Here is a 25,982-nt window from a genome sequence, read left to right on the forward strand (position 1 = left end):
TAATTGATTTAATAAATGTATCACTAGTCACTTTAAACAACGGCACTTTAATAATGTCTACATATCCTTCATTATCCATCTAATATGTATATACTGCATTCTATAACATCTACCGTATCTTGCCTATGCCGCACGGTCATCGCTCCTACATATATTTATATGTACAGTTGGAAGTTTACAGAAGTTTACATACACTTATGTTGCAGTCATTAAAACTTGTTTTTCAACCACTCCACAAATTTCTATAGTTTTGGCAAGTCGGTGTAAGGGTTTTCCTGTGGTGAAGGAGAAGCGGACCGTGGTGGTTATTCATGTTCTTTAATAAAGGAACTAGACATGAAATAACTAACAAAACAATAAATGTGGAAAACCAAAAACAGTCCTATCTGGTGCAAACACAGAGACAGGAACAATCACCCACAAACACACAGTGAAACCCAAGCTACCTAAGTATGATTCTCAATCAGAGACAACTAATGACACCTGCCTCTGATTGAGAACCATACTAGGCCGAAACATAGAAATACCCAAATCATAGAAAAACAAACAGACTGCCCACCCAACTCACGCCCTGACCATACTAAATAATGACAAAACAAAGGAAATAAAGGTCAGAACGTGACAGTCGGTTAGGAAATCTACTTTGTGCATGACACAAGTACTTTTTCCAACAATTGATTACAGACAGATTATTTCACTTATAATTCACTGCATCACAATTCCAGTGTGTCAGAAGTTTACATTCACTAAGCTGACTGTGCCTTTAAACAGCTTGGGAAATTCCCGAAAATGATGTCATGGCTTTAGAAGCTTCTGATAGGCTAATTGACATTATATGAGTCAATTGGAGGTGCACCTGTGGATGTATTTCAAGGCCTAGCTTCAAACTCAGTGCCTCTTTGCTTGACATCATGGGAAAATCAAAAGAAATCATTCAAGACCTCAGAAAATAAATTGTAGACGTCCACAAGTCTGGTTCATCCTTGGGAGCAATTTCCAAACGCCTGAAGGTACCATGTTCACCTGTACAAACAATAGTATGCAAGTATAAACACCATGGGACCACGCAGCCATCATACCGCTCAGGAAGGAGACGCGTTCTGTCTCCTAGAGATTAATGTACTTTGGTGTGAAAAGTGCAAATCAATCCCAGAACAACAGCAAAGGACCTTGTGAAGATGCTGGAGGAAACAGGTACAAAAGTATCTACATCCACATTGAAAAAACAAATCCTATATCGACATAACCTGAAAGGCAACTCAGCAAGGAAGAAGCCACTGCTCCAGTGGAGGAAAAAGGGGGAGGCTTGCCAGCTGAAGAACACCATCCCAACTGTGAAGCACGGGGGTGGCAGCATCATGTTGTGGGGGTGCTTTGCTGCAGGAGGGACTGGTGCACTTCACAAATAGATAGCATCATGAGGGAAAAAAATTATGTGGATATATTGAAGCAACATCTCAAGCTTGGTCACAAATGGGTCTTCCAAATGGACAATGACCCGAAGCATACTTCCAAAGTTGTGACAAAATGGCTTAAGGACAACAAAGTCAAAGTATTGGAGTGGCCATCACAAAGCCCTGACACCCTTCCTATAGAAAATTTGTGGGCAAAACTTTAAAAGCGTGTGCGAGCAAGGAGGCCTACAAACCTGAGTCAGTTACACCAGCTCTGTCAGGAGGATTGGGCCAAAATTCACCCAATTTATTGTGGGAAGCTTGTGGAAGGCTACCCGAAACGCTTGACCCAAGTTTAACAATTTAAAGGCAATGCTACCAAATACTAATTGAGTGTATGTAACTTTCTGACAAATTGGGAATGTGATGAAAGAAATTAAACCTGAAATAAATAATTCTCTCTACTCTTATTCTGACATTTCACACTCTTAAAATAAAGTGGTGATCCTAACTGACCTAAGACAGGGACATTTTTACTAGGATTAAATGTCAGGAATTGTGAAAAACTGAGTTTAAATGTATTTGGCTAAGGTGTATGTAAACTTCCGACTTCAAGTGTACATATTCTCATTCATCCCTTTACATTTGTGTGTATAAGGTAGTCTTTGTGAAATGTGTTAGATTACTTGTTAGATATTACTGCACGGTCGGTACTGGAAGCACAAGCATTTCGCTACACTCGCATTAACATCCATGTGTATGTGACCAATAACATTTAATTTTATTTCATTTGAGCATCGCTAGTTGATTTTACGGATAGTTGATTTTAAGCATTTCTTTCCTCTGCCCTCAATGAACTATTCTGTGGGTACAGTGGGAGTGTTCTTTAAGACAGCTCTTTGGTAGTGCTCACTTTCTTTCCCCAGATGTGAGTAGAGTCCATTGTTAGGTACAGTACATCAAGACGCCTTAAGGAATTTCTGTCATGTACGTTGCCAGCCTAACGAGGGGTTATTGTGTTGTCTTTAGAGCGGTAGGGGGATGTGTGATGCAGTGTAAGTGCGTAAGCACGGCTGTAAGGAGCCGGATGTGGATGGGAAGGAGGGGCGGGTAGGGGAAGGTAGGGAAGCACCCCTCCCTGTCACCAGGGAGGACTTTCTGGGGTGACGTTAGGTCATGGGGGTCAGATCATCCCGTTATTACAGTATTTTTGGTATTCCCGGGTATTCCCCTCACGTATAAACCATTCCCAATCTCATCAATGTATTGGGATAAGGGTTGCAGTATTTATTGCGGGGGCATTTGTCAGGTTTTACCGCTTTCTTAAAAGGAAGCTGGAATGGCCTCCGCCAAAGCCCATGCCAAGGTGCTGAGACTAATCAGACTGGGCTGCCTTGGTAACATGTCTGCCAGGTGGTGGATCGGGGCGATTGCTTAGGTCAGTTTTAATAATCCAAAAGGACTATAGCCCTCATTGAGTGGCCTGTTATTTTTTTTTTGTGAATGTGGACTGACTTGAAACGTTGAAGGGAAGAAAAGTCTGTATTCAAGTCACAGAGACGTTTGCTATTCATGCTTTGGGGGCCAATGGCCATTCAGAGACTCACTCTCAATCACTGATTGAGTCTACTCTATTCCTCCCTATGCGGCCCTAGGACTGAGTAACCTCATTGAATAGTGTTTAATTGATCAAGGCGTGATACAGAAAGCTCCTGCCGACACTCATAAAAACAAGCTCTCTTACCTCATTCCCTCTTTCATGGCTGCTATCCCATGCACTTCAATGTTGTCTGTAGTTGTGGTTAGACAGTTTATACACAGTGTGGTTGTGTGTCAGGGGTCTGCGGATTTAGAGTTGCACAACATGCCCCATTCTTAGCCCCACTCATCTGGTTGTTTTTAGATTTCATCTTCAACCCTCAAATGGTTCTGACTAGAATGTTGCAAAGAAACTGTGGCAAAAGGTTGATCATCAAGTTTGGTTGCGCCGTGGCATCAACTAGACAAATACAGGTCCTACAAAGTACTATTATCTCTGTCAGTTGCTTGATAATGTTATTTTTTTCTCTCATAAATGTCTGAAAACCACTATTCATTGTAGGTTTCACCATTATGTTGACTAAAGAAAACTGTCTAAAAGTCCTACTATCTGTTACTTGACTCATTTTCTCTCTCTGTTTCTCCTAGCTGTTTGAAATCACAGTTTCCAGCAGTACAAATAACAACCTAGTGACGATCAGCTTTGCCAACCACACCGTGTGCAATTGTCTGTCCAAACTGGACGCCTACAGACAAGTGCACTCCATCATACGACGATCTCTACCAGAGTAAGTGTTCCTTTTCTTAATCCAGTCCTCTAATTTAGCTATGTTGATCTGCTCCTACCCCTGTAGGAGTTAGGGGTAATAGTGATAGTTAAGTTAGCTATGTTGATCTGCTCCTACCCCTGTAGGAGTTAGGGGTAATAGTGATAGTTAAGTTAGCTATGTTGATCTGCTCCTACCCCTGTAGGAGTTAGGGGTAATAGTGATAGTTAAGTTAGCTATGTTGATCTGCTCCTAGCCCTGTAGGAGTTAGGGGTAGTAGTAATAGTTAAGTTAGCTATGTTGATCTGCTCCTACCCCTGTAGGAGTTAGGGGTAATAGTAATAGTTAAGTTAGCTATGTTGATCTGCTCCTACCCCTGTAGGAGTTAGGGGTAGTAGTGATAGTTAAGTTAGCTATGTTGATCTGCTCCTACCCCTGTAGGAGTTAGGGGTAGTAGTAATAGTTAAGTTAGCTATGTTGATCTGCTCCTACCCCTGTAGGAGTTAGGGGTAATAGTGATAGTTAAGTTAGCTATGTTGATCTGCTCCTACCCCTGTAGGAATTAGGGGTAATAGTGATAGTAGGAGAGGTTCTGTAAAGTATCTTCTTATATAGGCCTCTTCTAGTGCCTTTTTCTGGATTCCTAATCCAGTCTATGCCTTGTGTTTTCACATTCAGTACATTGGGTGTGTTGAATTAACTGCTAAAAGCATTCTAGCAGATAAGTGTCACAGGGACTTTTCCAAATTCCCAGAAAGTGAGAAGGAGGCATTGTCCACCACAGGACAGGAAATACACTTCAAGAACAGTTTGCAAGATGTTGCGGATGTATTTAAGCCTGCAAAGAGCTCGTTCCCGCACCAAGAAACTTAGGATAGCGTCTCCGCTGTCAGCATGCTAACCAAAAGTCCCCAGTTCCAACAAACTCGCTCAGTTTTTCCAGTCAGTTCCTGGATTCTGGTTCTCTTTATTGGGAGTATATGTGGTGAAAGGGTTGTGTGTGTTTTGGACACAGTGGGAGGTTGCCTTATGTTGTACAGCATCAGTGTTTTCCCTTGAATGGATATAGAGGTTCATATTGGCCAATTTAGTGTGGACACCTATTGTTCCTGTGCTGTGAAGGCTTCCTGTCAGTGTGTTGATATAAGAGGTGCTACTACAGGAAATCCCAGCAGTGAACCGTGATGAACTTTCCATTTAGGCAGGGCAGTGCACTGTGGAGCATTATGGACTGAGTCCATAGTCACTACGTGGAATGCAGTGGCAGTAGCAGTAGTAGTAGCTGTAGTACTAGTAGTAGCTGTAGTACTAGTAGTAGCAGTAGCACTAACAGTAGCGGTAGCACTAACAGTAGCACTAACAGTAGCGGTTGCACTTACAGTAGCACTAACAGTAGCGGTAGCACTAACAGTAGCAGTAACAGTGGTGATATGAGGAGCAGCAGGGTGGGGACGGCCTGTCAACACCCCAGGGTGAGGAGAGCAAGACCAGGGCTGCACAAGGCAAGCAAACAGGCTTAAGAGCAACACTCCATAAACACTTAGAATATACCATAGACAATGAGCTCATAGCTAAAAACTCAGGCCCAATGTATAACTCTGGAGCCTAGGTATACTCAACAAGGGCCCAGAGTTTGACCTGTTTCAGTTTACGTGTTCAGGAAAAACTCCTCGCCCCAAAATTGAATGGCTCATTTCAAACCGAAATAAGAAACTCAACACCAACCGACGTGTTCACTGGCCTTGTCATGTCATGTACTGTCAATTCATAGTCTCTGATGTGACACAATGTTTAGATCAATTGTAAATCTCTGTAAGTCTCATACGTGCGCTTTGTATACTAACAAGGGATCTTGCTCTCTATTTCTGCTCGGCATTGCGCTGTTACAGTGCGAATAGTGTAAATGTTTATTGCCCTTGTGTCAACCCCACAGACTGAAGGATTAGCCTTTCGTCCATTCTTGACATGCGCCGGCATGCCGAGAAATGACTCATTCCCCAAGGTGAAAAACTCTCTTCTAAGCAATGCAATGGCAATTGGAACACCATTGATCTGTAAGCCCTAATATTCTCCATGTCCTAAAGCTGTGGTGTTGTTGTGACCGACCAGGGAGGACAGTATTGCCAAGAGAGAGCTGCAGATCGATCCCAGATGAGAGACCTGCTACAGCCAGATCCAGGGCTGCTTTACAAATGGTACCCTATTCCTTTTATAGTGCTCTACTTTTGACCAGGGCCCATAGGGAATAGGGTGCAATTTGGGTTGGAGACAAGAGGTCCAGGTGACTACCTGGCTGAAAGATCTATGGCAGGATATGAGCCATGCTACAAGGCTGTTTTGCACGAGCCGTGTCATAGGGGCCAATCAATAGGATAGGTTGAAGCACAATGAATTACAATGTAGGTGTTTTTGGTATGGAAATGTTTATTCGTGTGTGATTAATGGATAGCATTACCTGACGTAGCAGGATAGCATTACCTGACGTAGCAGGATAGCATTACCTGACGTAGCAGGATAGCATTACCTGACTTGCAGGATAGCATTACCTGACGTAGCAGGATAGCATTACCTGACGTAGCAGGATAGCATTACCTGACGTAGCAGGATAGAATTACCTGACGTAGCAGGATAGAATTACCTGACGTAGCAGGATAGCATTACCTGACGTAGCAGGATAGCATTACCTGACGTAGCAGGATAGCATTACCTGACGTAGCAGGATAGAATTACCTGACGTAGCAGGATAGCATTACCTGACGTAGCAGGATAGCATTACCTGACGTAGCAGGATAGCATTACCTGACGTAGCAGGATAGCATTACCTGACGTAGCAGGATAGAATTACCTGACGTAGCAGGATAGAATTACCTGACGTAGCAGGATAGCATTACCTGACGTAGCAGGATAGCATTACCTGACGTAGCAGGATAGCATTACCTGACGTAGCAGGATAGAATTACCTGATGTAGCAGGATAGCATTACCTGACGTAGCAGGATAGCATTACCTGACGTAGCAGGATAGCATTACCTGACGTAGCAGGATAGCATTACCTGACGTAGCAGGATAGAATTACCTGACGAATCTTACCTGACGTGACTAATTGAAATGCCTGGTCCTCTTTATGCCATTGCTGTAAATAAGAATGTGTTCTCAGTCAATTTACCTGGTAAAATAAGGATTAAGTCAAATAAGGCTGAGAGTCCATATTCAGGATGCCTATGATGTTATGACTTATCTGGCTCTGACATCACCACATATCAAATGATGGAATAAAGGTCTTATTTCAGAGGGAATGAAGTTGACAAATGATCAGTGTTCGTCCCCTAAGACCCTGAGTTGGTCCTGGAGTTGGTCCTGGAGTCAGAACTATCCTTCCAGAGAGAGTCAGCAGACCAGTTTATTATTATGTGATATTTTACAGCAGGGGAAGGGGAAAATGCATCATCCCTCGGCGAGTAAGCTGCTCTCTCTCTCTCTCATACATAGCCAGGCTTCGCTCAGCGCTTCGCGTAAGAAAAAGCAGATATGTTCCTAAGGCGAGCAGAACTTTCTTCTGCTAGAATGCATCCTAAATTGCACCCTTTTTCCTTTATAGTGCACTACTTTTGACCAGGGCCCATTTGGCTCTAATCAAAAGTAGTGCCCTATATAGGGAATAGGGTGCCATTTGGGACACATCCCTTGTGTTTTTCTTCTTTGCCTTGACACTAAGGGGTGTCTCTTTCCACCATTCCTTTCTGCATGTAGCTCTAGTGGGGGTATGGTTACATAGCAGCAACAGTTTATGTTATGATTGCGGATATAGAGACATTAAAGCTGTATACAACATCTAAAAGTGACCTAATGGAGTCTAGTCTAGACCAATCCATCCCCAGAATTATTCTGGATCACAGAAATAGGACCAAATTAAGCTGTGAGGGCATATAATAATTGATTAGTTTGGTCTACGGATTCAGCTAGCTGCTAAAGACTGATACAGACACGTGGGTCCAGTAGTAGAGCTCTGATCTTTCTCTGGTCTGTTTCTCTGCGGTTCTTTTCCATGGACCTTTACTCTTAACTGTTGTGAATGCTCAGGACACACAGACCATTACAAGCACAGGTCTCTCAACATGTGTAAGGATCTCACCTATTGATATCAGTAGAAAAATCACAAGGAGATGCTACGGAATGGTAATACATGTTGGCCAGTTCTGGCGTCATATAAATATACATGTATCAAAACCTACGGAGAATGCTGTTGTCTGAATGGCAACATCTCGTGATCATATAGTAGTCTGTAGGCTGCCAGCGTTAACACAATGTGGTCTAATGTTACTTATCAAGACCCAGGGCTAAGTGCCAAAGAAGGAGCTCTCTGCCCTCACACATACTGGACATAATAAACCATTAGAGAGATGAGCTACTCTTCAGAATGAAGAGAAATGCTTTCAACTTGAGAGTGTAAGGTCCTCCCAATTCCTCACATGTCAAATAATAGAGTGTGTGTGAGGTGAAAAGACTGGTAATAATTACGAAAAGTTGGCTAAGAGTTTCACGCTCACTTGCTTGTTCTTTGGGATGGAGAATTTGGGAGTTACTCACAGGCGTAATGAAAATAAAATCTCTCTCTGGGATACCGCAGGATAAACAGTTAGCCGTTACCCGAGCGAGAGGAGCTCAAAGGGCATCCCATCCGTTATCTAAGATGACGTTGATCCTGGCGTGCGGCTGTCCGTCAGTCGGTGGGGGAAGAAACTCAGTGCCAATAAAACGCTTGATGTCAAGAGACGTAACACAGATGTGCTGCTGAAGCTTTGTTCCTCCCATTTGAAAAGATAAATATCTTTGCTTGAGCTTGTACAGTATGTGTGGGTAAAATGTTGAGTGAAGCTAGTCTTTCTACTCTGAAAGATTAAGGCTTTTTGCAACAGATGCGTAGCTAGTTCTACAGATGGACATTTAATGGGGGACCTATTCAAGAAGAGGACGTTTGGCATATGGAATGCTGACGTGCGTACTCTGTAGACCTGTGCCATAAATTGGAGCAGGAAAGGACAATGCAGCAGGTACCGCCAAGACTGCAGAGCTATAAAATGTCACATTATGTACAGTGATGCTCTATATCACCAGATCAATTTAACATAAGAAAAGCTAGTAAATCAGGTTGATAGCCCGCTAACACGTAGTCTACCTTCTATTGTATGCACACAGTTATTATTCATTTCAAATTCATCACATTCCAGAGGAGGCCCTGAACATACCAATCCATTTCTCATAGGAAATATAGACAGTACCAGAGGTCTCCACATACAAGTCCCATCTTGATATGAATTATAGACAGTAGTTGTACTATATTAATCAAATCACATGCAGTAGTTCTTCTTTCTGGCTGAAGAAGAACTAACATGTTCCTGGGATTACCCCAGCCTATGTATTATCAAGGGGGGTGACACCTTGGCTGTCTAAACGGACACGTCTGTTGTGTGTTACGAAAGGTGCACAGTGCACGTGTTGTTAATCGGATTACGTGTCTTCCTACGAAGCCACAAACATGTCAGGAGGGTGATTTTCGTTCTTTTTTCAGCCCTTTGGAATGTGGTGTCTGCTTAAGCCACTGCGTGTATGGTAATCGAAAGCACATTGACAGTCCCTCAAACGTGTAGAGCTGCCACTGAGCCGTTTCATGGCAGCTTTTATTTCAAATAAATAGTCAAAAGGATATGTTGTTGTTTTCCGTAGATAATCAACACAAAACTTGAATTTAGCCAACATCTGTTTCCATTGTTGCATTTGAAACGAATGCTTTTGTGAATTCAAAACAGTTTATTTTTTCTGAAGTGCTCTAACCACTAACTGTAATTTGTTATCAGGTCGACTAAGCTCACTCTTCACTTTCAAGCAGGGGCACAACTTTCACTGGGGACGGGGGGGGGGGACATGTTCTGAAATTGCATTTTTGTCCCCCACAGTTTTATCATTGGAATGTGATACAAAACAAGGCAACTGTGTGCTTTAGGGCCATGCGGATGCCGCCGAACGGTCGGGTAACCTGTTTGGAGTGTTTGTCGGACTGGATAAAAAAATGTAATGAATTATGTCCCCCCCACTTCTAAAACGAAAGTAGCGCCCCTGCTTTCAAGCATATGGATGCTTACTGTGATTAGCACACCAATTGTGGATGTCTCAGATATGTTTTTGGAGTTTCAGAGGTTCTGACCTCAAAGAGGCCTGACAAATGTTGTTATTGCGGGGATTTCCATAATAAAAGTGCCTGCCCATCCCCCTTACTCACTCCAACGCCCTCCGTTGACAGAATGTTGTACCAGGGTCATATATCAGACAGGACCTCCATTTAAAGACAGGATGATCTTAGACCTGGGGAGATGAAGGCAGAGAGAAGGAAAGAGGTGAGAGGGTGAAGGAGGCTTCATGCCTCCCAACCTGACTCCCAGGCCTACCTGAACGTTTGTGTATGATAAACCCCTGACCGTGCCACTTGTCTCACTCCCTCACCCCTCTCACCCCATCACCCCCCGACAAAGGGGGCTCAATCAATCGCAGAGAGGGGGTAACCTTAGCTGTTACACCTGTCCACTTTCTCAGTGGGGCTCGGTGCAAAGGTGAGGGGGTGCTTCTCGGGGCAGGGATTGGCGGCTTGGAGCGGGGCATGGGTCTGGATCCTCCTGTCCCTTATAGTGGACTCAGTCAGCTTGAGGCTGAACCCCTGCAACCCTGCCTGCTGGGGCTGATATTGGGGTGATATATTAGAGATCAGGTCTGATATTGGGGTGTAACAGTATATTTGAGATCAGATCTGATATTGGGGTGATATATTAGAGATCAGGTTTGATTTTGGGGTGATATTTTACAGATCAGGTCTGATATTTGGGTGATATTGGGGTGATGCTGGTCGTTCGTTGAGCTGCCATGACTGGACCATTTAAATCAAACTGCCAGAGCAGAGGGGGAGACGGAGGGGGAAACGGATGTAGAGACTGAGGGGGAGACGGAGGTTGAGATGGAGGGGGAGAGTCATAAATCACTACCAGAGAAGGGTAAGACCTGCTTTTTCACTTCCATGAGGAAACAAATGGTCTACATTTTCATGGAAAAAAAGTTGAAGTTCCACTGTCAAGCCATTAGTTTGCCTCTCGCACAGCTTGTGTATGGTTGGCATTTCCTCAGGACAGAGTTATAGAAAAAGGATATTTTACTGAACCAGAGGCCCATTTTTTAACAGTGGGTTTGCCCTTTTCAATTGCACTGACCAGCTGAATGCACTGTGACACTTTACACAGTTGTACTGCATGTCAAATGAAGCCTTAGACCTGCATGCACTCACAGCACGGTGGCTAGTTACACAAGTGTGCGTCGAACACAGCCTTATCAAACTGTTTAGGAATGTTCCGTGCTGAGGGTAGTAGAGTTTGTTAGCATTTTTGCACCTAAACACATGAAGCTTCAAGTGTGAGTTCCAGGAGCTACAGAGGAAACCTCAGCTCTAGCACAGCACCTACCCTTGTGTGTAGCACACCGGAAAGTCAACGCAATCATTCATTTCATACACTTGTTTTCTTTACCGTTCCCACCTGCTCCATTCATATTCTCCACCCTCTTGAAAGGATGACAACAACGATCCCCCATAGAGGCGCTAAGTGCTATTTGTTGGCTCTCTCTTCAGAGGCTGAATGGAGCTAATGTGGTTCTCTTTTCAGTGCAGTTCCTATAAGTAAATTAATCAATTGAAATAGTCCGTAATCTATGGATTTCACATGACGGGGCAGGGGCGCAGCCATGGGTGCAGCCAATCAGTGCAGCCATGGGTGCAGCCAATCAGAATTCGTTTTTCCCCACAAAAGGGCTGTAAAACAGACAGAAATACTCCTCAGTATGTTCAGTGTAAATACCAATTCACTTCAATACATTTTAACTGGATATACTGCCATTTTATTTTTGTGTCCAAGCTCTTGCAATTCTACTGCTGTTGCATTCATGTGGGTTAGATGTCGCATAACAACAGTCCTTCTCCATATGAAGCTTGTATAGAGTTGACGTGTTTTAAATGCATCTTCAATAGTGCAAACATTTCACTCCACAACTCCACCCTGCTGAGAGCTATCCCTTTTCTTTCACAGCAGTTGAAGCAGCCAGAATCAAGTTCAGCTCGGAATGCGGCTGTGCTTCCACTGGCCAGCGGTTGCACTGTAGCGCGAGCCGCGCGTTTGTCTCAGAGCAACAAGGCAGATGGATGCAGCATGACACTGGCTCTGATAAAGTCCGTGTGGGTCGGTTGCCAGTATGTGATTTCAACTGGATTCTCATCAGTGGTCTAGCCTCATGTGTAACGGCTCCGAAGTGGATGATATCAGAAATGTCAAAAACTAAATAGACCCATATTGGTCTGGCAAGTGTCAGATGTGCGTGTGAAACACGCTGGCCACGATGGTCAGTCATTTGTCTTGTCAATGGAGAGTGTGTGAGTAGGGAGGGAGAGAGAGAGAGAGAGAGAGAGAGAGAGAGAGAGGAGAGTCAGAATCATGTGGCGTGTGTGCCAGCCTCACCGTGTGCTTCGAGTTAGAGCGACAGACAGTGTCTCCGGTTTTGATCCTTTTCACTTTCCTCCCCCTAAATGATCATCCTCGTTGACAGATCCAAGGGCGATTGAAGTGCTACGTTCTAAAGTATTACTATGTGGAGTGGAAGGAAGCTCAAGAAGAGATGAATACAGCTCTAATCTAAAGTGAAGGGTCTTACCAATGCTAACCAATGTTTACTAGGCTACCAAATATATTCTTCTGACTTTTTTTCCATTGCTGTCCATTGATGTCTTCCCGAGAGTCCTCTCTCTTTGATGGTTGTTTGTCTAAACTCAGCCAATCAGCATCCCTCTTATCTTTAAGGGGGCAGAAACGTTTCATGTCATCAGACCCAATTGGCTTATTCACTCTCACTCTAAGATAGATGTGCTGAAAACCCTTAAAATTGCCCTATCAGTCCAGCCCTGTCACATTTCATCCAACAACCAAAACAACATCAAATGCTACATAGCTTAGTGTCGTTTGGGCCAGGTTAATGAATGTCGATGAAGTGAGGAATTCCCTCTCCAGCTACTGGCACCCAAATGGCACCCTATTCCCTATATAGTGCACTACTTTTGACCAGGGCCCATATGGCTCTGGTCAACAGCCTCTGTCTGTCGGTTTCCTCCTCTTCTAATGCTAATAACTGTTTTCCCCTTACAGATGTCTGGTAGCCAATAAAACCTGCCCAAAGTACCACAGCTGGAGCAACCGCTTGTGCAGATGTATGGCGGTGCAACGTGACACCCCTCCCCCGCCCCAGATACAACACTCGGGTGAGTAGGCCCTCGTACTGATGCTGATACTGCACTTGTTGCACAACTGAATTACCGCTTATTAGACTGAAATACCACTTATTAGACTGAATTACAGCTAATTAGAGTGAATTACCACTTATTAGACTGAATTACCGCTTATTAGACTGAATTATCGCTTTTTCGACTGAATTAGCTACCGCTTATTAGGCTGAATTACCATTTATTAGATTAAATTAACACATATTAGACTGAATTAGCTACCGTTTATTAGACTGAATTGCTGTTTATTAGATTGAATTAGCTACTGCTTATTAGACTGAATTACCTGTTATTAGACTGAATTACAGTTTATTAGTCTGAAATACAGCTTATTAGACTGAATGAGCTACCGCTTATTAGACTGAATTAGCCACTGCTTATTAGACTGAAATACCGCTTATCAGACTGAATTAGCCACTGCTTATTAGACTGAAATACCGCTTATCAGACTGAATTAGCTACTGCGTAGTAGACTGAAATATCGCATATCAGACTGAATTAGCTACTGCGTAGTAGACTGAAATATCGCTTATCAGACTAAATTAGCTACTGCTTATTAGACTGAATTACCGTTTATCAGACTGAATTAGCTACTGCGTATTAGACTGAATGACCTCTTATTAGACTGAATTAGCTACTGCTTATTAGGCTGAATTACCGTTTATCAGACTGAATTAGCTACTGCGTATTAGACTGAATTACCGCTTATTAGACTGAATTAGCTACTGCTTATTAGACTGAATTACCGTTTATCAGACTGAATTAGCTACTGCGTATTAGACTGAATTACCTCTTATTAGACTGAATTAGCTACTGCTTATTAGGCTGGATTACCGTTTATCAGACTGAATTAGCTACTGCTTATGAGACTGAATTACCATTTATCAGAATGAATTAGCTATTGCGTATTAGACTGAATTACCTCTTATTAGACTGAATTAGCTACTGCTTATTAGACTGAAATACCGCTTATTAGACTGAATTAGCTACTGCTTATTAGACTTAAATACCGCTTATCAGACTGAATTAGCTACTGCGTATAAGACTGAATTACCGCTTATCAGACTGAATTAGCTACTGCTTATTAGACTGAAATACCGCTTATTAGACTGAATTAGCTACTGCTTATTAGACTGAAATACCGCTTATCAGACTGAATTAGCTACTGCGTATAAGACTGAATTACCGCTTATTAGACTGAATTAGCTACTGCTTATTAGACTGAAATACCGCTTATCAGACTGAATTAGCTACTGCGTATAAGACTGAATTACCGCTTATCCGACTGAATTTGCTACTGCTTATTAGACTGAATTACTGCTTATCAGACTGAATTAGCTACTGCGTATAAGACTGAATTACTGCTTATTAGACTGAATTACCTCTTAATGTGGTGAATTATGTTTCTCATTGAGTTCAATATTACTAAGATAGGCTTATGCTGTTCTGAGGGTGTCCTAGTTGTGGTGTGGATTGAAATGTGGAGTCAAGAGAATGTGTTGTGCACGATTTAATTGTCTTTTAATGGCCTCTTACAAGACTGTGACAGAGTGAAGCGACATGCTAGAGTATCATAAAGAAACAGAAACGGACAAAGAGAAGGACAATGTGCTCTTGGTTTTCTACAACAGCCCTCAAAATCCTCACAGAGACACAGACCAGCACTTGAGTCTCTTCAACAACTCACCAACAAGAGAACAACTCATTCCACTCCACTCAATGTGACGCGAGAACGTACCCGTGATCCCCATACACTATTTACAACCCGAGTCCACTTTTTCTCTAAGGCAGATGTTGAAAGCACCCAGTGAGCTGTCACTATGAAAACACAACATGGCAGTTGTTTTTCAGTAGACGTGGCTACGCAGTAGAGAGAACAAATGAGAGACAGAAGAATTCAAAAAGAATCCCAGAGCTCTGGATTCCATGGCTTCGTCCCAAATGCAACCCTATTCCCTTTATAGTGCACTACTTTTGACCAGGACCCATAGTGGACTATGTAGGGAATAGGGTGCCCTTTGGGACGAAACCCATGGCTCGCGCCACTCTACCCCAGCCACAAAATGTTTATGAAGCACTGAAAGCAGGAAGCCAATCAAACAACTCTGTTTTTGCATGAAAGTTAATCTCTCTTAACAGACCTTGGCTTCAAAGTTTACTTACTCATATTAAAAAGTGTCTGGGTAAATTGGGAACATCGAGCCATCAACATTTGGTTTAATGGGGATCACCCCTTTTCATCAGCTGATATTGACTTCATGATCGAAGCATAGCTTTCTCATGCAGTTACCAGATTGAAGAAGATGTTGGTCATCTGTAGGTTTATTGTCCAGTCATACGATGACATTTACTGGCTGACAGTTCATTGAATTTCTCATTGATTATCATTCAACCCCATTGCCATGTTCTACAATTTGATGGAACCCAAAGAAACATTTAGCTAGGCCTATATCTTCCACATTACAGACGAATAATTCAACGGGAGGACTTGATAGCAATAGTCATATTTGTGTTTCCTCTTCACACTAACCAACTTCGACAGGCCCAATCAGAGGTAGATCTAGAAGCTTAGAGGTGCGTGCTCTGCTCTACTCCGCTCACAGGGACAGTTTATCCCAAATGGCCACATTTGAGACGCAACCATGGAATAGAATGCCTCCGCTATGCAATCAGAGGCTCCCCAGGTCAGTATGAAACACCAACTGAAGTCTTCAGAGGAACAGACACCAAAACCCTAGAGCTGGACAGTTATAGTGCCTGTTTAATATACAGTTGGGGTCATTACTTCTATAGGGGATTTTTTGATTTAAGGGAGACAGATACGTCATTGTGCCGTGGTTAATGTCCGTCCGGATTTAACCATCATCTAGAGTGCGGTATCATTCACAGAGGGAGGTGAGGTAGCTAGAACTGGGTTTTGTTTTTCATTGGTTCGACTGCATCAGGGTTGTCACTAATGACTAATAGAGGGCTCTCTCTCCTATTTCTCTGCGGTCACATCCTCTTGCATGAAGAGAGTGAGTGATTGAGTGAGAGTGAGAGAAAATGAGAGTGAGAGTAAGGTAGAGCGAGAGAAAGAAAGAGAAGAGAAGAGAGAGCGTGTGCGAAGAGGTAATGAACGTCTTATTTTTTTTCTACCACGTCTCAAGGTTTGTGGTGATCTCATAAGTCACATAAGTAATGGTAGTTATGGGTGACTCCCTCTGCAAATCAACCAGAGTTTGGATGTCAGCTAGATCCTTACTCCCGCCTGTCTCTCTGTCTTATCTCTTCAGATAAGCAGAACATTGGCTTATAATGATCTCTACCCAAGACAGAGGAGCTGGAGATCCGTGAGAGACCTTTCTAGCTCCATTAACCACAGTACACTACCTCCCTGACGATCACAGAGACACCGTCAACACATCGTTAATTGCGGTCGACGTCAGCGGGCACAGTGTCAATCTTCTGTGAAAAACTGTTTCAAGAAAAAAGTTGACTTGGATGCCACTGAAAATGTGGTGATTATTTTCAGATTGCGAAGTTGTGTGACCGTTTCAAATCAAGCCAAACTTGATGAATGATTTACTCTAAATGCAACTCAATAATTGAGAACTGACATTGATGCATGATTCATGATAAACCACAGTGCAACATTATGCATATTCAAGCATACCCCATAAGGGATACTTGACCAATTATCGGATGTGTTATTGAATAGCATCAATCACTAAAGGCTCATGAATTATGAATTGATAGTTTGTTCAAAGTGGAAATGTATTTTTCTCTTTGTCTGAAGCACCACAACAGCCCCATATGCAAGTAAACAGTCCATTAATGTGTTGGGGTTAGAAAACCTCGCTGTGGTAAACATCTCCACGCGTTGCCATCGCAATCTGGGTCTGTTCATCAGCAAACACATAAACACAGAAACGACAGGAATTTAGTTCCTGACTGCAGCCAAATCTCTCTCTCTCTCTCTCTCTGGACGATATCCCATTCGTTTATTCGCCCGTGTTGTAAAGAAAACATCTGTTTGCTCCACTGGGGGGAAAATATATTGTGAGGAATTTAGGGCAGGAATGCTCATTCTATTCAATCTATCTCCAATAGTTTGCTGCTGTGATGTCAAACAACATCTCTAGCTTTCAAATCTGCAGAATACTGGTATGTTCTTCTTATGTACAGATACAGGATCTAAATTTGACCAGTTTCTCACAGCAGGAAAATAATCCTGCAGCAACAGCAAATATAGAGGTTGATACATTTTTAGTTAGGGCAAATCAAGTCGGACATTTTTAAGTGGGAATTACAAACTTTAGAAGCTTTTAAAACCTTGAATACATTACGAGTTTGCATTTCCTGCTGTACAGGAAATTTCCTGCAACAAGAGGGTGATCAAATTAAGATCCTACATCTGTAAGCTCTTGAGAAAAGTGTTCCATACCATCCGATCCAGGGGGTTACAACATCAACGTCTCCACACAGACGACTAGCCGAAAATAGTAACATTTCACAATCTGTTAACAAGTGCTGACAACTCACAAATGATAGCAACCAGGGATATAAAACACATCTGTCTTTAGAACACCTACATGTGTTCAGATCAGATCACATCATGCCTCTTCCTGGGTTGGGGTCAATTCCATTCCGATTCAGGAAGCGCCTCCTGAATTGACTGAATGGAAATATAACTGACCTCAATCCTGGTCTCTCAATAAGAATATGGTGAACTGACATGGAAATGCTAAATGTGTGTAATGTGTATGTTTTTATGCTTTTAATGTATGTTTTTATGTCTGTTTTTATCCTTTCAATGCCAAGAGTGCCAAAGCCAATGTTCAATTTTGTGCAATAAAGTTTTGTAATGTACACTGAACAAAAATATAAGTGCAACATGTCCCATGTTTCATGAGCTGAAATAAAAGATCCCAAAAAGGTTCCATAATATTATGCATAAAAAGCTTATTTCTCTCACATTTCTTTGCACAAATTTGTTTATTTCCATGTTAGTGAGTATTTCTCATTGCCAAGATAATCCATCCACTTGACAGGTGTGGCATGTCAACAAGCTGTAGAAGGTCACTCTAAAATGTGCAGTTTTGTCACACAACACAATGCCACAGATGTCTCAGGTTCTGACTGCAGGAATGTAAACTAGAGCTGTTGCCAGATAATTGAATGTTCATTTCTCTACAATAAGCCACCTCCAATGTCGTTTTAGAGAATTTGGCAGTCCATCCATCCGACCTCACAACCGCAGACCACGTGTATGATGTCGTTGCTCATGTCAACGTTGTGAACAGAGTGCCCTATGGCATTGGGGCACTCTGTTGGGTTATGGTATGGGCAGGCATAAGCTACGGACAACGAACGCAATTACATTTTATCAATGGCAATTTGAATGCACAGAGATACCGCGATGATATCCTGAGGCCCATTGTCATTCCATTCATCCACCACCATCACCTCATGTTTCAGCCTGATCTGTACACAATTCCTGGAAGCTGAAAATGTGTCTACTCACCGGACATGTCACCCATTGAGCATGTTTGAGATGCTGTGGATCGACGTGTACGACAGCGTGTTCCAGTTCCCGCCAAATTACCAGCAACTTCTCACAGCCATTGGAGAGGAATGGGACAACATTCCACAGGCCACAATCAACAGCCTGATCAACTCTATGCGAAGGAGATGGTTTGCGCTGCATGAGGCAAACGGTGGTCACACCAGATACTGACTGGTTTTCTGATCCACACCCCTACCTTTTTTTAAAGGTCTGTGACCAACAGTCACGTGAAATCCATAGATTAGGGCCTAATGAATTTATTTCAGTTGACTAATTTCCTATGAACTGTAACTCAGTAAAATCTTTGAAATGATTGCATGTTGCGTTTATATTTTTGTTCAGTATAATTCCAATCTAATCTCCTCCTCTGTATCTCTCTAGACTCGTTTGAAGCGGATGTCTGCGGGTCAGATAAGGAGTTGGACGAGGAGACGTGCCAGTGTGTTTGCAGGCGACAGCTTCGGGCCTCGGGCGCATGCGGACTCCACCGCTACCTGGATAAGAACACGTGCCAGTGTGTGTGTAAGACGCTCCCATCGTCCTGTGGGCCACACCAGCTTTTCAATAAAGACACGTGCCAGTGTGTGTGTAAGAAGCTCCCATCGTCCTGTAGGCCGCACCAGCTTTTCAATAAAGACACGTGCCAGTGCTCCTGCGCCAGGACATGCCCCAAGCACCAGCCACTCAACCGCACCAAATGTGCCTGCGAGTGCAACGAGTCACCCAACAGGTGCTTCCTGAAAGGCAAAAGGTTCCACCAGGCCACCTGCAGGTAAATACAGCTTGATGATGATGATGATGATGATGATGGTGATGATGGATGAAGGATTGTTGAAAAGGAGGAGGAGGACGACATGGGGAAAGGTAAAGAATGGAGGATAGGGATGATGATGACATTCCAAATTGCTACCGGGACAGCCTTTTCTGGTCTTTTCAGAGCATATTTCCATAGCAGACCATATACATTAGCATAGTCATTGGTAATTCAGGTAGCCAGTCAAGACAAAGGACTGAAGGGGGGACACCTGAAACCCCACCTCTTTAAGGAATACCTAGGATAGGATAAAGTAATCCTTCTCACCCCCCCCCCCCTTAAAAGACCTAGATGCACTATTGTAAAGTGGCTGTTCCACTGGATGTCATAAGGTGAAAGCACCAATTTGTAAGTCGCTCTGGATAAGAGCGTCTGCTAAATGACTTAAATGTAAATGTAATGTAAATGAAAGAAGAGACTAAGTGACTTAGAGTCGAGTGTGGTTTGGAGCGTTCCTGACTTATTAATGGTATTCCAGTTCCAGTTGAACCCAGTACTTTGCTGGAGACGAGACTAGGGCATAGGGCTCTTGGCCAAAAGTAGTGCACTAAATAGGGAACAGGGTGCCATTTGGGACGCAGCCTAGGTAGAAGTCCTGTTAGATCCATGCCGCGAAGCCACAAGGCTGTACCACAGCTGTGTTTGCCAAACCCTAAAATGACATGGCCTGTGTAAGACTAACCCTCTCCAGCTGGTGTGTAGCAGAGCCATGCTTCCAGACTCTGGGTAACGGAGAGAATGTATGCGGCCGCACATCCAGAGCTGTGGCGTGTTCTATCACTGACGCCAACAAAACTAGAATGACGGGCTCAAATAGAACGTGAAGAGTTATTATGTCAGCAAACCACTGGAATATATGAATTATGTTAACTGATGACTACAATTGAGGACTCAAAAACATGTCTATTTGCACACAGGGAAACTCATATGAACTGCTATACTATATAGACTAAAAGTATGGCCAAAAGTATGTGGATGCCCCTTCAAATTTGTGGATTCAGCTATTTCCACACTCGTTGCTAGCATGTGTATAAAATTGAACACACAGCCATGTAATCTCCATAGACAAACATTGTCAGTAGAATGGCCCGTACTTAAGAGCTCAGTGACTTTCAACGTGGCACCGTCATAGGATGCCACCTTTCCAACAAGTCAGTTCGTCAAATTTCTGCCCCGGTCAACTGTAACTGCTGTTATTGTGCAATGGAAACATCTAGAAGCAAAGTGGTAGGCCACATAAGCTCACAGAACAGGACCGCCAAGTGGTGAAGCGCGTACCGAGTAAAAATCGTCTGTCCCTGGTTGCAACCCTCACTACTGAGTTCAAAACTGCCTCTGGAAGCAATGTCAGCACAAGAACTGTTCGTCGGGAGCTTCATGAAATGTGTTTCAATGGCCGAGCAGCCGCACACAAGCCTAAGATCACCATGCACAATGCCAGGCGTCGGATGGAGTGGTGTAAGACTCGCCGCCTATGGAGGAGTGGAAACGTGTTCTCTGGCGTGATGAATCACACTTTACCATCTGACAGTCCTACGGATGAATCTGGGTTTGGTGGATTCCAGGAAAATGCTACCTGTCCGAATGGATAGTGCCAACTGTAAAGTTTGGTGGAGGAGGAATAATGGTCTGGGGCTGTTTTTCATGGTTTGGGCTAGGCATACAATGACTTTCTTGACAATTCTGTGCCTCCAACTTTGTGGTTTTGGGAAGGCCCTTTCCTGTTTCAGCATGACAATGCCCCAGTGCGGCCCAGAGCCATGACCTCAACCCCATCGAAGACCTTTTGGATGCATTGGAACGACGACTGCGAATCAGGCTTAACCAGGCCCAACATCAGTGCCCGACCTCACTAATGCTCTTGTGGCTGAATGGAAGCAAGTCCACGCAATGTTCCAACATCTAGTGGAAAGCCTTCCCAGAAGAGTGGAGGCTGTTATAGCAGCAAAGGGGGGGGACCAACTCCATATTAATGCCCATGACTTTGGAATGAGATGTTTGACGAGCAAGTGTCCACATACCTTTGGCCATTTAGTGTATATATGTTGGTGACATGACATCGCATGACTGGTAGTCATACATGTTCATTTTCCAGATGCCCTCATACACAAATTGGACATAAATCATTTTCATTTCAAAGCTGACAACAGCTTTATTTTTAGAAGTCTGCAAGGAGAGAAGTCCTGTGAATACAAATCCACCCAGAGTTGTAAATGAACTTGCAGTCCTGCACATTACACTGCGATAAAAACACTGGAATAAGGGCAGCCCATTTACCAGTGATCTCACTCAGGTTACGCTGCCAGTTCTGCTCCTGTGGTCTTAAACCAGTGCCAGGGTGATAAACTATACCCAGTTAGTCAATATGAGCCCTCGTTAAGGGCTTATTGTTCATTGGTTACAGTACAACATATTTCACTGGCAAATAAAAGGTTTCACTGCCTCACTGCTGTAAGTTAACTGCTAGTTCCCTCTGCCTGAAGGAACAACCCACAACCCACTACGGTGACCCCTTGTAAAACCACGTTAATATGATCTATGACTACCCATCTGCAGTAGGGATCCAATGTCGGGAACACGGCCGATAGAAGAGAATCCGTTTTCGTTTATTCCTGTTTTCATTTGATACCAAACTTACCAGAAAAGGTGAATTTCCCGAAGAAAATTCCGACCCCAACTGAGGGTGTTTTTGTCAGACACCTGAGGGACTTCCTTATATCGATACCATACCATTGACATATACTGAGTCAGAGGTTATACCTAATAGGACAAATATTAAAAAGACAGAGTATGCCAGAATTGAGTAATAAAAATGTGTCTTTATACATATTGTTAAAACTCCTGCATATTACACGATTTAAAGGGAAATTGACAAAAAAATGCAAATTCATATTCATCCTCTCCAGCACCACCCCAACATTATGTCTGAAAATGGCGCATTTCTGTGTTTTGTAGTAAAAAATATAGAGGGACATAAGTGTTTTCAATGACATCTTCGGTGTGCATCATGTGATTTTAACCAACTATGAGCATTGCCTACTATTTGCCTACTAATTGTCCACTAATAGTCATCTAATTGGACGATGATGTCATTGGAAACACATCTTCCTTTTTTTACTACAAAACATAGAAACAGGACATTTTCCCATAGGTTGGGGAATTGATGTTGATGTTGGGGTGGTGCTGGAGATGATGAATTGTTTTATAATGTCCCTTTAACATGAATGGTCTTTGTCTTCCCCGACTGTAGTTGCTACGGACCACCTTGTGACGTGCGGAGGAATCGGCGCTGTGCATCAGGTTTTTACTTCAGTGAGGAGGTCTGCCGGTGCGTACCGACATACTGGAGAAGACAGGATTAACTTTGAGTTCACATTATGCAGCTGACCTGCTAACCGATTATAACGATTAGAATCTATTATGCTAGCCGCAATCCTGTGGAGAAGTGCCTAGCCTGGATCTAGGTCGCGAAATGGTTGAAAGGACACCGAGTTTGTGGGCTACTTTGGAATTATAAAGTGGCACTTGGGACATATTATGGACATATTGATGTGAACCCCAAATATCATGAGAGGATCTAATGAAAAGACTGAAGGATGGGGAGCAATTTTGTATTTGTTTGTTATTCGTATGTCAGATATTGATGATATAATTTATTGCCACTAAATGTTTGCCACCTCTTTGTTTATTGCCATTTCAATCTTTCCAAGAAAATACACTGTGATCAATATGTGTGTATCATGCGATGCCTCTTTAAAATTAAAGTTGTATATTGTTAACTTATTTCTAATCTAGTTTACCATATTGAATTGGAGTTACTGATTGTAAATAACTAATGTACACACTTATCTTACAATTATGATCTTATGGCAGGTTATATTTACACAACAGAAAACGTCATTTAAATTTCCATTATGAATTAACGCAAAATAGCATGTCATTTCTGGACTGCCATCCACAGCATACACATTTATGTTACATACTTGAAAATATACTATATATCACTTTTATCTTTGGTCAAACCACCTCACCAGCAGTACTAACTAGGATCATGATGATGGGGCCACAAGTTTTCCCAGGGTTGGCCCATTTTATGACATGATGAGGATATCCTATGAATGTAAGTCACCAGTAGGAGACCTCCAAGGAAGGGATACCGTGAACTAATACATGTATCCTGCCTTGTCAATGAATGAATACTACTACTATAGAAAACCCTAATCAGCCAAATGGACAAGGATATCCAATCTACAGTACAGCAGTATGAAGACCAGTATGAGAATGCTCCTAATCGTCTGACCAAAACTCATTGGACAAGTGAATGAATGTTTCAAAGTCTACCATGAAAGAGACAACGGTCTAAGGACAATTGGTTACTAAGATGTTTCTAAGGTGCTCACTCCGTATGGGTTTAAACAAGAGCAGGTCGAGTTCTTGTTATAGTGTTGAAGTATGTCATGGTCATTTTCTACGTCAACTGTGTTTGTATTGTTCCTATGTTTTTCTACTGGAAAATAAATCACCAATTTCGCAAGACGCACAGCTATTCTGAGTTCAGTGTTTGGACTGATGTAACTGACTGTTGAAAGATTATGTGGAAGCAAATAGTTCCTTTTTACTTGTCCTGTCTTTTGTCTTGTGTGCAGAGAAACTAGAATTGGACGCAGAAAAGCGTTTGGGCGGAAGGGCAATGAAAGAAGGCAAGATAGATGGACTGTGGGTTTTGGCTTATTTCAACTGGAGAGTTGGAACGCTTTAATCTTGACATGGATATGCAAGCTAGCCACCGGGTTGGTACGTGAAAGACCACAGATGGCACTTAATAAATGTGTATTTATGAGCTTTGGAACTGGCCTGGGTCCACCTGATATTCACGCACACTTTTCGTCTGAGCACTGTAAATATAGTAAATCATTTGCTGCTCTTGTCCCACGCCAATGTCTCAGTGTTAGTGTGACGTGTATGTTTTTTTGTTGCTGTGTGTGTGTGTGTGTGTGTGTGTGTGTGCGTGTGCGTGTGCATGCCATATTCCTGGACATTCCCATTTTGGGCCTGCCTCAACTACTAGAGGTACCGCTAATTACGTTATAAAGTATTTCAAAGTACATAGCCCCCCAATAATGCCATACATTCATAGTTCCATTGGGAGGGGAGGGGGGAGAGGTAGAAAGGGGCTTACTGCTGGTCTCCCCAGTTAAACAGAGCTCCACCTCTTTCTTATTTACACACCAGGTGTGCCCTTGTCCTCTTGAACCCCCAACCCTCACCCCTTAATCATTGTTCACTTCACCAGTGTAAAACATCTGGAGCACTTTACCTCCATTACCTCCAACTATTCACTCCCTGTTACACTTTATCCAGACTCTTTATCTTCCATCCAGACTCTTTATGTTCCATCCAGACTCTTTATCTTCCACCGAGACTCTTTATCTTCCATCCATACTCTCTACTTTCCACCCAGACTCTTTATCTTCCAGCCAGACTCTATGTTCCATCCAGACTCTTTATCTTCCACCGAGACTCTTTATCTTCCATCCATACTCTCTACTTTCCACCCAGACTCTTTATGTTCCAGCCAGACTCTATGTTCCAGCCAGACTCTTTATGTTCCATCCAGACTCTTTATCTTCCACCGAGACTCTTTATCTTCCATCCATACTCTCTACTTTCCACCCAGACTTTATCTTTATCCAGACTCTTTATCTTCCACCCAGACTTTATCTTCCAGCCAGACTCTTTATCTTCCACCCAGACTCTTTATCTTCCATCCAGAATCTTTATCTTCCATCCAGACTTTATCTTTATCCAGACTCTTTATTTTCCACCCAGACTCTTTATTTTCCAGCCAGACATTATCTTTATCCAGACTCTTTATCTTCCACCCAGACTCTTTGTCTTCCAACCAGACTCTTTATCTTCCAGCCAGACTCTTTATCTTCCAACCAGACTCTTTGTCTTCCACCCAGACTCTTTATCTTCCACCCAGACTTTATCTTCCAACCAGACTCTTTATCTTCCAGCCAGACTCTTTGTCTTCCACCCAGACTCTTTATCTTCCATCCAGACTTTATCTTCCAACCAGACTCTTTATCTTCCAGCCAGACTCTTTATCTTCCAACCAGACTCGTTATCTTCCATCCAGACTCATTATCTTTATCCAGACTTTTTATATTTATCCAGACTCTTTAACTTCTATCCAAACTCTTTATCTTCCACCCAGACTCTTTATTTTCCACCCAGACTTTATATTTATCCAGACTCTTTATCATCCACCCAGACTCGTTATCTTCCATCCAGACTCATTATCTTTATCCAGACTTTTTATATTTATCCAGACTCTTTAACTTCTATCCAAACTCTTTATCTTCCACCCAGACTTTTTATCTTTATCCAGACTCTTTATATTAATCAAGACTCGATCTTTATCTGGACTTGTTATCTTAATCCAGATGCTGGTTGAGAGAATGCCAAGAGTGTGCAAAGCTGTGATCAAGGCAAAGGGTGGCTACTTTGAAGAATATGAAATCAGAATGTTATGTGTTTAACACTTTTTTGTTTAC

At 42.7% G+C, this 25,982-nt stretch overlaps 1 protein-coding gene and 1 long non-coding RNA gene across 2 annotated transcripts in view; both read left to right on the forward strand.

Annotated features, from left to right (window-relative positions):
- The window catches only part of LOC115137481 (vascular endothelial growth factor C-like), a 53,497-nt gene extending 29,529 nt beyond the window's left edge, over nucleotides 1–23,968 (forward strand). Inside the window, exons 4-7 of the mRNA XM_029673796.2 lie at nucleotides 3,582–3,721; nucleotides 12,927–13,039; nucleotides 18,990–19,380; nucleotides 22,673–23,968. Coding sequence (XP_029529656.1) covers nucleotides 3,582–3,721; nucleotides 12,927–13,039; nucleotides 18,990–19,380; nucleotides 22,673–22,784 — 756 coding nt within the window. The 3' untranslated portion in view covers nucleotides 22,785–23,968. The remainder of the gene's footprint in view (nucleotides 1–3,581; nucleotides 3,722–12,926; nucleotides 13,040–18,989; nucleotides 19,381–22,672) is intronic.
- LOC135574063 (uncharacterized) lies at nucleotides 13,046–17,989 on the forward strand. Its single transcript, XR_010465169.1, has 2 exons — nucleotides 13,046–16,171; nucleotides 16,336–17,989. It is a non-coding gene; the product is annotated as an uncharacterized LOC135574063 (long non-coding RNA).
- Nucleotides 23,969–25,982: the final 2,014 nt, after the last annotated feature.

This window comes from Oncorhynchus nerka, linkage group LG11, assembly GCF_034236695.1.
Source record: "Oncorhynchus nerka isolate Pitt River linkage group LG11, Oner_Uvic_2.0, whole genome shotgun sequence".
Taxonomy (NCBI): Eukaryota; Metazoa; Chordata; class Actinopteri; order Salmoniformes; family Salmonidae; genus Oncorhynchus; species Oncorhynchus nerka.